This window comes from Physeter macrocephalus, chromosome 16 (genome assembly GCF_002837175.3).
Source record: "Physeter macrocephalus isolate SW-GA chromosome 16, ASM283717v5, whole genome shotgun sequence".
In the NCBI taxonomy this organism is placed as follows: Eukaryota; Metazoa; Chordata; class Mammalia; order Artiodactyla; family Physeteridae; genus Physeter; species Physeter macrocephalus.
In genome coordinates, this window is record NC_041229.1 from 39,546,524 (window position 1) to 39,559,264 (window position 12,741).

The 12,741-nt window shown below is 48.5% G+C and overlaps 1 protein-coding gene across 4 annotated transcripts in view; it reads right to left on the reverse strand.

The window, feature by feature from the left end:
- The window catches only part of PANX1 (pannexin 1), a 50,397-nt gene that overhangs the window by 14,178 nt on the left and 23,478 nt on the right, over positions 1-12,741 (reverse strand). For all 4 annotated transcript variants that reach the window (XR_003683559.2, XR_003683560.2, XR_003683561.2 and 1 more), the window contains exon 2: positions 7,453-7,592. Coding sequence is in view for 1 of the 4 variants with exons in the window: in XM_007122687.4 (XP_007122749.2) it covers positions 7,453-7,592 (140 nt within the window). In the remaining 3 variants the exon portion in view is untranslated. The remainder of the gene's footprint in view (positions 1-7,452; positions 7,593-12,741) is intronic.

The window sequence follows — 12,741 nt, forward strand, 5'->3', positions numbered from 1 at the left end:
ATCGGCAGGCGGACGCGCAACCACTGCGCCACCAGGGAAGCCCTGTTTTTTGTTTTTGTTTTTCAGTCAAAAACTGGCTTTTCTGTTTCAGAAAGAAATCCTGCCTAACAGTTGCCTACTTTATGAACTTGAACAGAGACGAGGACACTCAAACACGGCCAGTTGTCAAACAGTCCTAGAGTGCCACCTGCTGGCCCCTTGAATGCACCCATATTTCCACCAGAGACGACTCCTCAGAGATACTAGAGGCTACGAGAAATAAAGGGAGCGGGAGAGAAAAGGAGGAGAAACAGGGCAGGAGAAATGAAGAAGTAGGGGGGGAGGGATGACAGCATGAATTATACCACTGCCATAAACTACACCAATACATACTTCAATATTACACTGAGTCTAACTTCTTTGTGGGGGGGGTGGAATTTGGGTCTCCTGGTTTTAACTCTGGCATCAGAAGTGCATTGAGAAGTGTTCACATAAACCCTGTGCCTCTAACCCCCTCATGGTGAGCACCAGTCAGAATGCTCCTAGAGACCTAAGTCTGGTTCTGATCAGGACCTGCAAGCTACCTCATTCCTCTCCTCCCTTCCATATGTGTATTCTGATCACCCACTGCAGACTGTGCATTGTTCTCGGGGTACAGTGATGAACAAGACACGTCATGGTCTCCGCCTGCATGGAACTTAGAGTCTTGGAAATAAAGAATCAATTAAGGAGAATTAAAGCAAGTAATGACCACATCCCAGGGTGATTCCAGGAAAAGTACAGGCTGCTCTGGGAATACACAACCAAGCAACACAGACCAGGGTGGAGTGCAGCTGATATTCTGCTTGGCCAGTGGCCCATTTTCTAGGATCTGAATGTCTGAGGCAGGGCATGTAGTCTACTGTCCACACAGCAGGCCCACAGTTTTATTCCTGGAAGCGTCACATTGACCCACCTGGCCCTTGAAGCAGGCTGAACTGGCAACAACCTTCAGTCAGACTGAGGTTTAGAGGAAGCTTCTAGGTGGAAATGATATTTAAGCTGAGACTGGGAAAATGCATTAGGAGTTCACCGGATTTGGAAGTGAGGCTGCCGTGGTTCACAAGGGCCAGAGGGAGACTGAACCTTGTTAGCCAAAACAGTTTTGTTTTGTTTAAAGAAATAAAGACATTTCATAGGGACACTGGAGGGTTTTGTTTAGGGAAATGACAGTCAGGCAAAAATGAACACCTGTGATTATATGGAAAGGGGTAGGAGGAGAGTAGGAATGACAGCAGCAAGACGGACAAGAGGACGGCCGGCTGCCCTAGGGGTTGGATAGAAGGATGAAGAGTTTAAGAGCTCCTTATGAAAACAGACCCAATGGGGCTCAGTGACTGACAGGATATGGGGATGGAGAAAGAGTCAAAATGGCCCTCAGACTTCTGGCGGATGTAACAGGGTAGTTGGTGGTGTCATTAACTGAGCTAGAGGTCACAGTAGGGACAGGCAGGAAACAGAAGTTCAGCTCTGAACAAGCTGTGCTGGAGGCACGTGCCAGACCTTCAAGTGTTCAAGTTCAGGGTTCAGCTGGGTGTGTGGATCCGGAGCTCAAGAGAGAAGGCTGGGTTGGAGACAAAGACCTGGCTGTGAACAGCCCATGGAAAGAAACTGAAACCAGGGATATGAAATGGTCCAGGGAGGGGGTGCAGAGGAGGTGGCCTAAGACAGAACTCCAACTTCTCAGAGATGGACAAAGGGAGACTCTAACCGGAGAGTCAAGAGAGCATCTGCAGGAGGGCGTGGTCCACCGGACTGGACGTCAGAGAGAAGCCAAGTAGCACAAGCCCTAGCGAGTGAGAATTAACTTAGCAACAGGGAGGTTGTAGGTGACCTGGGCAAGACCAGTTTGGTGGAGACGGATGTGCTAAAATGTCAGTGGGAAGAGAGCCTGCGAGAAGGGACGGGTTGAGGATGCAGAGGAGAAAGATGGGGAGGAGGTGTTCCTGCAGCCAGGGAGGGGGGTCCAGAGCACAGTGGGCCACACAGGAGAGTAGCTTCGTTTGGGAGAAGGGGCCTCATCCATTCACCAAAAGGACAGAGAAGGCTGGTGCTGCGTGGGGACATCGGGGATGTGTGATGGCAGGGAGCTGAGGGTGTTCTCGTGTCCGAGCTTCCGTCTGCTCTGAAGGGGGTGGGGGAGGGCCTTGGAGGGCAGGAGGTGGCGGTAGGGAGTGGGATGTCCTAACGTAGCTCCAGGTAATGAGGCACACAGAGCGAGGCATCCACCGGAACGGTGACAAGTGGAAAGGAGGTGAAAGTCCTTGGAGACAGAGAATGGTGCGTCTGATGTGTATCTGGGAGGACACAGAAGGCACCCTAGGGTAGAGAACTCTCACCAAAGTCCTGAATGAATGAGGGGGTGGGAATGATGTAGCTCGGTGTCGAGAACGAAGAACTAATCTAAGGAGGCGGGTTTTTACATGACGGAAGCACAGAGTGAGGAGTAAAGAAATGGGAAGACAACACACATCTTCACGTCCACCCTGAATTAAGGAACTCCTGGGTCGACAGTGGGCTCCCCCACTGGACAGCTCTTCCGCTGGAAAGACCCTCTTGGGGCCGAGCTAAAGTTCACCAACTGGTAACTTTCACTAACAGGTAAGAGTCTAGATTTCTGAAACCACACAGATCAAACCTGCACCGTTTCACATGTGAAAAACACCTGAAATCTGACAGAGGCCATGTGCTCAGCTCATCTGGCCATGGGACTTTGGACACGGCATTGCCTGCCGTTGTCCTCCACATCCCCTCTGTGAAATGAGGAGCCTGGAGGAGATGGTCCCGGCCAGCTGAAGTCATGAGTCCATTGAGTGTGGAGAGGCCAAAAGAAAACCAACAGGAGAAGCTTTCTAAACTTGAAAAAGAATCCAACAACCCAACATTTGGGCATGTACTCAAAAGAATCGAAAGCAGGGACTCGAACAGATATCTATACACCCATGTTCACAGCAGCATTATTCACAAAAGCCAAGAGGTGGAAGCAACTCACGTATCCACTGATGGATGAATGGATAAACAAAATGTGGCGTATACATACAGTGGAATATTATTCAGCCTTTCAAAGGAAGAGGATTCCGACGCATGCTACAACACGGGTGCAACTTGAAAACATTATGCTAAGTGAAATAAGCCAGACACAAAAGAACAAATATGATTTGATTCCACTTATATGAGGTACCTAGAGTAGGCAGACTCAAAGAGACAGAGAGCAGAGTGGTGGTTGCCAGGGTTGGGGAAGGGGAGACAGGGAGTTAGTGTTTAATGAGTACAGAGTGTCAGTTTGGGAAGATGAGAAAGTTCAGATGGATGGTGATGATGGCTGCACAACAATGTGAATGTACTTAATGCCACTGAACTGCACACCTAAAAATGGCTAAAACGGTGAATCTTACGATGTGTATACTTTCTCACATACACACACCACTTGAAAAGGCATCAATGTGAAAATAGGGCAGCTGTGATTACAGAATCTGACCTGGCTAAGAAAGTCACACTTATCCAGGTAAGATCCTCCTATCTTATCTGGATCTCCTGTGGGTCTGTTTCTAGTTCTGGGTTTTCTCTCGTACTCTGGTTATTTTTGATTGAGTGCTGAACATCACATGTGAAAAACCGGAGCGAGAATCTGAGGCTCTGGCTGAAGTTACTTCCTCCAGGGAGGACTGGCTTGTTTTTGCTTCTGGCTGGCAGGTGGACTAGAGACACTGACAATCCCAAATCTTCTTCATTCAATCGATACTGAAATGCTCTGAACCAAGACCCTAGACCTTATGAGGGCTGGCTGAACTCTGGATCACCCCTCACTCCTCAGCGATAGGCTTTCAAGCCTACGGTGTTGACCAGGGTCCTTCCAACTTGCGCTATTCAATTTTTGTCTCCAGCCCTGTGAATCTGGCAAGAACTCTGCTCAGATCCTCAGCCAAACTTCCACCAAAACAAGCTAGACTACCATCACCAGAAAGAGAGCTCCTTCATCTTTCACTAACATCGAAAACTTAAGGGTTGACTACCCACGCTGCTCTACAGGACTTCCCCTCCTATCCTGCAGGGACAGTGGGAGCCCAGAGACCGGATTCTCATCTTACAGCCAGCAACTAGTCCTGTGACTCCTGGGCGTGACCTCTCAAGGTGCCCTTATCCTCACATGTAAAATGCATTTGGATCACAATCTTTGAATTTCTTCCTGCTCTAAAGGTTTTGCAGTCTCGAACGTCCCTGCCAACTCTTACCTTGGACAAACCCAGAATATACATTCTTCTTCTGTGGACCCATCAATCTCCAGCCCAGCCACTGATTACAACTTTCCATTCTCAGAAGACCATTAAAACAAACAGATTTAAACTACAACAGCATGCATTTAAATTTGCAAAGGTGTTCAGTATCTAGAACTGTACCCATTCATACGGAAGATCCTTATTACTCACTGCCTGGGTTACTACGTCATGCAAAGTTGATGAGGACCCAACTGACGCTAAGGCCGAAAGTCAAAGAGAAAGCCCAACCCCAAGGAAGAAAGGAGTCAGTTTAGGGCATCACTGTGCCAAATGGCATGCAATACATAAACATGAGGGAAACAAGCCTGAGTCACAGCAAAGGACTTAAACTGTTCTTTTTAAAAAAGAAGTATGCTGACTGTGTGTTCAGCAACAGGTCAAGGCAGGAGAGAGTCAAACAAACGGTCAGCCTTTGGCTTTTTAGAAGCTAACATACCGGGACTTCCTGGGTGGCGCAGTGGTTAAGAATCCCCCTGCCCATGCAGGGGACACGGGTTTGAGCCCTGGTCTGGGAAGATCCCACATGCCGCGGAGCAACTAAGCCCACGCGCCACAACTACTGAGCCCATGTGCCACATCTACTGAAGCCCACATGCCTAGAGCCCATGCTCTGCAACAAGAGAAGCCACTGCAATGAGAAGCCCGAGCGCCGCAACAAAGAATAGCCCCCGCTCGCCACAACTAAAGCCTGCACACGGCAACGAAGACCCAACGCAGCCAAAAGTAAATAAATAAAATAAAATTAAAAAAAAAAAAAAAAAGCTAACATACCATGCTTTCCTTGGTGGATGCTGAAGATGCACAAACATTCTATTCATTTTCATGATGAACAAAAGAACCAGCGGCTGAAAGTAATGACAGGCTGAAACAAAGTCTTACTTTCACAAGTATGGAGAAGATCCAACGGAGCTGCTTCATTGCGCAGAGAACGGCCTCCTGCACAAACCTGCCAACTCTGGCCCAAGTTCCACGCTGCCCAGCCTTTGTGAGCCCTGCCTCCACACTCCCCTGACCACGGAGCTCCTGACCTGCTCCTCTTCTCTGCAGGACATTGGTGTCTCCCAGGTAGCATCTCCCCTTCCTTGCAGCATGTGGACCCAACAGAAAGCAAAGGCATGTATTCCAAAAGCTGTGCTGCAATCAATACCCCCAGATGGAGTCATCCCTGGGCTTCTTGATGCTGCAGTAACACATGCGCTGGAAGCTATTGACCTCTATGTTGGTCCTTACTTTTTCCAAGAGACCCACTACCCACGCTGCTCTACAGGACTTCCCCTCCTATCCTGCAGGGACAGTGGGAGCCCAGAGACCGGATTCTCATCTTACAGCCAGCAACTAGTCCTGTGACTCCTGGGCGTGACCTCTCAAGGTGCCCTTATCCTCACATGTAAAATGCATTTGGATCACAATCTTTGAATTTCTTCCTGCTCTAAAGGTTTTGCAGTCTCGAACGTCCCTGCCAACTCTTACCTTGGACAAACCCAGAATATACATTCTTCTTCTGTGGACCCATCAATCTCCAGCCCAGCCACTGATTACAACTTTCCATTCTCAGAAGACCATTAAAACAAACAGATTTAAACTACAACAGCATGCATTTAAATTTGCAAAGGTGTTCAGTATCTAGAACTGTACCCATTCATACGGAAGATCCTTATTACTCACTGCCTGGGTTACTACGTCATGCAAAGTTGATGAGGACCCAACTGACGCTAAGGCCGAAAGTCAAAGAGAAAGCCCAACCCCAAGGAAGAAAGGAGTCAGTTTAGGGCATCACTGTGCCAAATGGCATGCAATACATAAACATGAGGGAAACAAGCCTGAGTCACAGCAAAGGACTTAAACTGTTCTTTTTAAAAAAGAAGTATGCTGACTGTGTGTTCAGCAACAGGTCAAGGCAGGAGAGAGTCAAACAAACGGTCAGCCTTTGGCTTTTTAGAAGCTAACATACCGGGACTTCCTGGGTGGCGCAGTGGTTAAGAATCCCCCTGCCCATGCAGGGGACACGGGTTTGAGCCCTGGTCTGGGAAGATCCCACATGCCGCGGAGCAACTAAGCCCACGCGCCACAACTACTGAGCCCATGTGCCACATCTACTGAAGCCCACATGCCTAGAGCCCATGCTCTGCAACAAGAGAAGCCACTGCAATGAGAAGCCCGAGCGCCGCAACAAAGAATAGCCCCCGCTCGCCACAACTAAAGCCTGCACACGGCAACGAAGACCCAACGCAGCCAAAAGTAAATAAATAAAATAAAATTAAAAAAAAAAAAAAAAAGCTAACATACCATGCTTTCCTTGGTGGATGCTGAAGATGCACAAACATTCTATTCATTTTCATGATGAACAAAAGAACCAGCGGCTGAAAGTAATGACAGGCTGAAACAAAGTCTTACTTTCACAAGTATGGAGAAGATCCAACGGAGCTGCTTCATTGCGCAGAGAACGGCCTCCTGCACAAACCTGCCAACTCTGGCCCAAGTTCCACACTGCCCAGCCTTTGTGAGCCCTGCCTCCACACTCCCCCGACCACGGAGCTCCTGACCTGCTCCTCTTCTCTGCAGGACATTGGTGTCTCCCAGGTAGCATCTCCCCTTCCTTGCAGCATGTGGACCCAACAGAAAGCAAAGGCATGTATTCCAAAAGCTGTGCTGCAATCAATACCCCCAGATGGAGTCATCCCTGGGCTTCTTGATGCTGCAGTAACACATGCGCTGGAAGCTATTGACCTCTATGTTGGTCCTTACTTTTTCCAAGAGACCCTGTGTGTGGTGGAATAGGAGCTGGCTGAAGCTCTGAGTCTCAACTCTGCTGTTCTCTAACAAAGCTCACTGAGGCATAAAAAATGTACTGAGAGCCTCATATGGTTCAGACACCGCTGGGCGTCAAGGGTAGAAAGGCCACCGAGACACAGGAGGTGCCGGCCACAATGGAGCTAAAATCAAGGAGTGCCTCAGTTTCCCATCTGCTCAAGGAAGGTGCTGGACCAACTAATCTCTGAGGTTCCTTCTGATTTTAATGTGCTCCAGTTTTACGATCTGAGTTATAGCCCTGGTTGACCACATGCATCCATGTGGCTTTGGACTGGTGCAGCCTCTCTGGGCCTCAGTTCCCACATCTATAAAGCAAACAGGTGAGATCTACAATGTCCCCAGTTACCTTATGCAGACACAGTGGAAGGTTTCCAGAGTCACCCTGCAAGGAGTCCTTCTGCTGGACGGCTGCCCAACAATAAGAGTCCACGAAGGAGGCCTGACGCCACGAGAAAGAACTGGGGGAGAAGCAGCTTATTTGGGTACCTAAGAAGCAAGAACAGATTGTTCCAAGTAAATGAAAGTGCAGGTGTCTGGACCCTTCCTGCCCCACCCACAATCCCTCCCTCCCTGCCTCAGACTTTCAGGTGTCTGCTAAGTCACCAAACACCACTACAGGAGCGAGGCCAGCACCAAAACCAAACCCCCAAGTCTGTAGTAAAGCTGAATATTTGTGAGCTTTCTGGCCAGCACTGGTCATGACAGCAGCTTGGGCTCAGGTGGGGAAAAAACCCTTGAAAGAAGTGAAACCATCATAAAGCAAAAGTGAACAGGAAAGGAACCAGAGCCAAACATGTGCAAAGGAAACATGCTGAGTTGGTTTAATTTGGGGTGAGGATTGAGAAAAAGGAGAGGGTTATAGGGTGGGGAGTAGGAAGAGAGGAGAAGAGTCAATACAGAAAATTGAACCAGAAAAGGAGTCCTTTGTAGAGCAAAGAAACAAAGAACATTCAGCCTGAGGAAGAGAAGGCTGATGGAACATTTGGTAATACATCACTGGACGGCAAATCGACCGTTTTCCACCTCCTCTAAGAAAAAAGAAGGCACAGGCCAAAACTGCAGCCCAAGTGGTTTCCATTCAGAAGGCAGATGCTCCAAACTGCAAACCTACAGGCAGGGAGATGGGCACGGGATGGGAAACCAAGAGAGCTGGGTCCCATTCGAGGCTCTGCCGTTAACTTGCTCTTCTGGGAAGGAGCTCTGGACCTCGGTTTTCTCCTCTGCAAACTGAGAACTACATCGCTCCGCAAATGCTACCGTTACTACCTGGAAGATTCTTCATGCTCCTGAGTGCCTCCTGATTCACATGGGCCACCGTGGAAAACAGGCCAGTAGGACTTTCGGGGTGCAGGGCTGAAGCTATGTCTCCCCTCCTTGCCAGCAGGCAGCGGGCCTGGTGCTGAGCCTCTCCTGGCTGCTCTGAGCCCAGCCCCACTCCGCTGCCCCATCAAGCAGGTACAGGAACATGTGTCCCTTCCAGGCACAGGGACCAGCTGCTGGGGGACAGCTGACACACTCTCTTCCACAGCCTGCACAGCGGGAGAGTGCCAAGTGCCTGAGCTCTGATGTTAGCTGTATCTAAACCTAATTCTGACCCTCACAGCCGGGTGACCTCAGGTCACTTACTTACAAAGCCAGGGATCTCCAAATGGGGATAACGTTAATGTCTAGATTCTGAGTAGTGTACCTGGTTCCCGGCAGTTGCACCCTGCACATCCTTCTGTACCAAGTGGCTAGCAGATTCTGTTACAGCTTTAAAGATGGGGGAGGGGGGTGCCCACCATTCTTCCTCCCCACCCTGAAGAGAGGACAGGACAGTAGGAAGACACTGAGCTGGACTTCCCTGGTCCCTTTATGAGGGACATAAAAAGCCTCAAAGGGTCACCCTCCTCTGGTGAGGGGTCAGCCTTTATACTTGCCACAGGAGAGGGTAGTGATGGGTATGTTGTCTGGAGAGTAGATTCTTGTGGTGAAGGGGGTGCAACAGGCCAGGCTCTGAGTACCCCCTCTTCTTCATCAGGTGACTTTATGCCCACTGACGTCAAGAAGGGACTTCTCAGATAGAGCCCTTGGAGATGACTGTGAAAAGTCACACACTTTCTGAAAGCATCCTCTAATAGGGTAATTTCTTGCCAACCAGGAATGGTTTAAATATGAGTTGGGGGTGGGAAAGACATTTTAAGGTCCCTTCCAACTCTTATCCCATTAAACTTGAGTTCTTACATTTTATAAAAAATAGAGCAATCAGGATAGCACAGGACCCCGGGGCTAGCCTCATTCTACACTTGCATCAGTATTCCTCTGTCAAATGCTTCTAATGAGGTCCAGACACCAAGGCTTACTGGGCATAAACAGCAGATACTGTAAGAAGGACAGACAGGCTCCAGGTTATAGATGGATAGTTTCTGGCAAGTTGCTTGCTTAGCAGCATTTGTCCAAACACACTCTCCTGAAAATGGACAATGCTGTTAGGATTTCATGGCAACCTGTCTGGCCTGTAGTCCTCGTGCATGTAGCCAGCATCTAGTAACCTTCTTTCCATAGGAAGAGTGCTTCAAGTTGTCCTGGGACGTCAGGGGCCTCCCCCAGGGCAGTGATGGAAACTGCTGGAACATAAATAACTCAACTTTTTCACACCAAAGCTTTTGCAAAGAAGAAAGGAAATTGAGGTTGAGCACACGTTGAGCTCCTAAGTAAATATTCTTCATCTGGAATGGACGATCAGAAGAAAAGACAACCAATATTCACAGGACACCACGCCACCTTTAAATCATTACATTACCTCATTTAAACCTCACAACCAAATCGAAGGAGGGGAATAGACAGACAGATAGGTCTTATCTTCATTTCACCCTGAAGGAAACTGAAGCTCACAGGAATTCAGCAATCTCTCACCCAAGGACGTCAGTGGTAGCATCAGAATTTGAATCTGTATCTAACTCTCAGTCTCTTAAAATGCTCCTCTCTGGACCAGTCACTCCAACAAGGCCGAGCTGGAGGAGGTGCCCGGAGCCAGGGCTCTGGTGGAGCAGGGTGGTTTGAACACTCGGTTACTCCAACTAACCAGCATGGGCAGAGCTTCCTAGCAAGGGTCAAGGTCAAATCTGAGAAAAGGAGCACATCAGGCCCTGGGTATTGGATATTCCCAGGCCAGAAACAGGAAACAAAGGAAGTCAAGAGCCAGGCAGGGGCAGGAGCCAAGTTGGGAGTCAAGGGCAGGAGTAAAGGGAGGGAGGGACCTGCAGGAGGTCCAAGCAGGAGGGTGCAGGGACCTGCCCGAGCTGGGCTGTGCAGCCCTACACCTTCACCCAGGGCCTGGCAGCCTAGCCTGGCCTAAAAGCACCCATGTCAGGAGGCTCAGCTGCAGCCACGGGGCTAGGATGCTCGGGACCTGGACCATCGTGATTCTTCTCCAAATGTTAACTCCACATCCTTTATCTCATTTACTCGTCAAAGTGATATTGGGGGGTGATGATTTTGGAACGGATAAAAATGTCGAAATCACTAAGTTGTGCACCAGGAACTAACACAGTGTTGTAGGTCAACTGTACTTCACAAACAAACAAACTCATAGAAAAAGAGATCAGATTTGTGGTTGCTAGAGGTGGAAGATGGGGGGCGGGGGAACTGGATGAAGGCAGTCCAATGTACAGACTTCCAGTTGTAAGGTAAATAAGTGTTAGGGACGTAACGTGCAACATGACACATATAATGAACACTGCTGTACGTTCTTTATGAAAGTGGTTAAGAGAGCAAATCCTAAGAGTCCTCATCACAAAGAAAAATTGTTTTTCCTTTTATTTTGTATCTATATGAGACAATGGGTGTTCACTAAACTTACTGTGGTAATCATTTCAGGATACATGTAAGTCATATCATTACTCTCTACACCTTAAACTTATACAGTGCTGTCTGTTAATGATACCTCAATAAAACTGGAAGAAAAAACCAATAATATTGGGAGGTAAACAGGTGTTTTATATATTTTCCTAGTAGTCTTCCAGTAAGGAGAGCTTCCGGTCTCTTTCCTCCAACTTTAAAACTGTTGCCAGATCATTCACCCTCAAGCTCAGTTCTGATCTTGGCACTCCCTTGGCTCAACATTTCTTCTTTGGTTCCCCGCCACCCACAAGACAAATCCAGACTGATGCTCCAATCCAACCCAATTATTGCTGTGGCTTGCAGAGGCCCCATTTGCTCCTAAATCTGTGCCTTTCCTCACATCAAACCGTCTGCCCGGGGGGCCCTCTCTCCAATACTTGTTAAAGTCAATGCCCCTCCATGTCCATCTCCATGGCCCATCCTTCAAAGCCCAGCTCAGATATCACCCTCTGCATGAAACTGTCCCCACTCAACTCCCAGAGCCCTTTAAAGCCATCAGAGACAGATAATCACCTTCAACCATGTTGTACAGACACGCACGTCTTATCTCCTCTAGTAATATCTCATCTCTTGACTAGCAGAGTGAACATACAGACACACACACACACACACACACACACACACACACACACACACACTCCCTCTCTCTCTCTCTCTCTCTCTCTCTCTCTCTTTCCCTCCCTCCATCCCTCCTTCCCTCCCTCTCAACTTCATAGAGCACCCTGTATCAAATAAATAACACCTGTCTGGGTGCTTTAAACGTTCCCAAGTACTATGATAAATAGTATCTCAACTAACAGTCAAGTCTCCCTGTCAGATACCACTATCCCAGCTGAGGAAACAGAGTCCCTAATCCACAGTGATCCTCCAGCCTGGGTCCCATGCCCTTTCCACTCCGCTCTGCCACATGTTGGCTGAATGAGGGCACTCTGATTTCCAGGGAGTAGCTTTAAGTGAGATCTGCACCGCCTTTCACAACTGTACAGAAACCGAGAAAAAAGTTTCGGCTTTACACCAAGAACAATACCACCACTTCTGTCCAGCTGAGAGTGCAGACAGAGCTGTGGGCTTTCCATATGTGTCTGGCCGGATAGAACGAAAGATCACGGACAGGAAACGTATGCTCCGGGGGCTCTGTGGCAGCAGCTGCAACATCTGCTAACAAGTGACCCACGTCACAGACATCCCTCCATCCACCCTCCGGGCCCCGGTCTGGAGCCTAGGGCGCGGGTCACCCCTTCTCCTAAGTGTCAGCCCAGCTAAAACCTGTTCCTGTACCTCAGACGCAGCTGGTGAACCAGAGAGTAACACAGCCTGAGGGGAGACAGGACGGGAGCCAGGGAGGTGGGCCAGCCCAGCAGCTTCTCCGTGGCACCAACACTAGCTAGTGCAAGGCTAGTGCAAGGCTCTCTGTTCCTGGTCCACCCCATCCAGAGAGGCTTTGGCCTCGTTTTGCTGTCCCTCTTTTTTCGTTTTTGTTTTTGTTTTTAATTTTTATTGGAGTATAGTTGATTTAAAATGTTGTGTTAGTTTCTGCTGTACAGCAAAGTGAATCAGTTACACATATACATATGTCTACTCTTTTTTAGATTCTTTTCCCATATAGGTCATTACAGAGTACTGAGAAGAGATCCCTGTGCTACACAGTAGGTCCTTATTGGTTATCTATTTTTTTTAACATCTTTATTGGAGTATAACTGTTTTACAATGGTGTGTTAGTTTCTGCTTTACAACAAACTGAATCAGTTATACA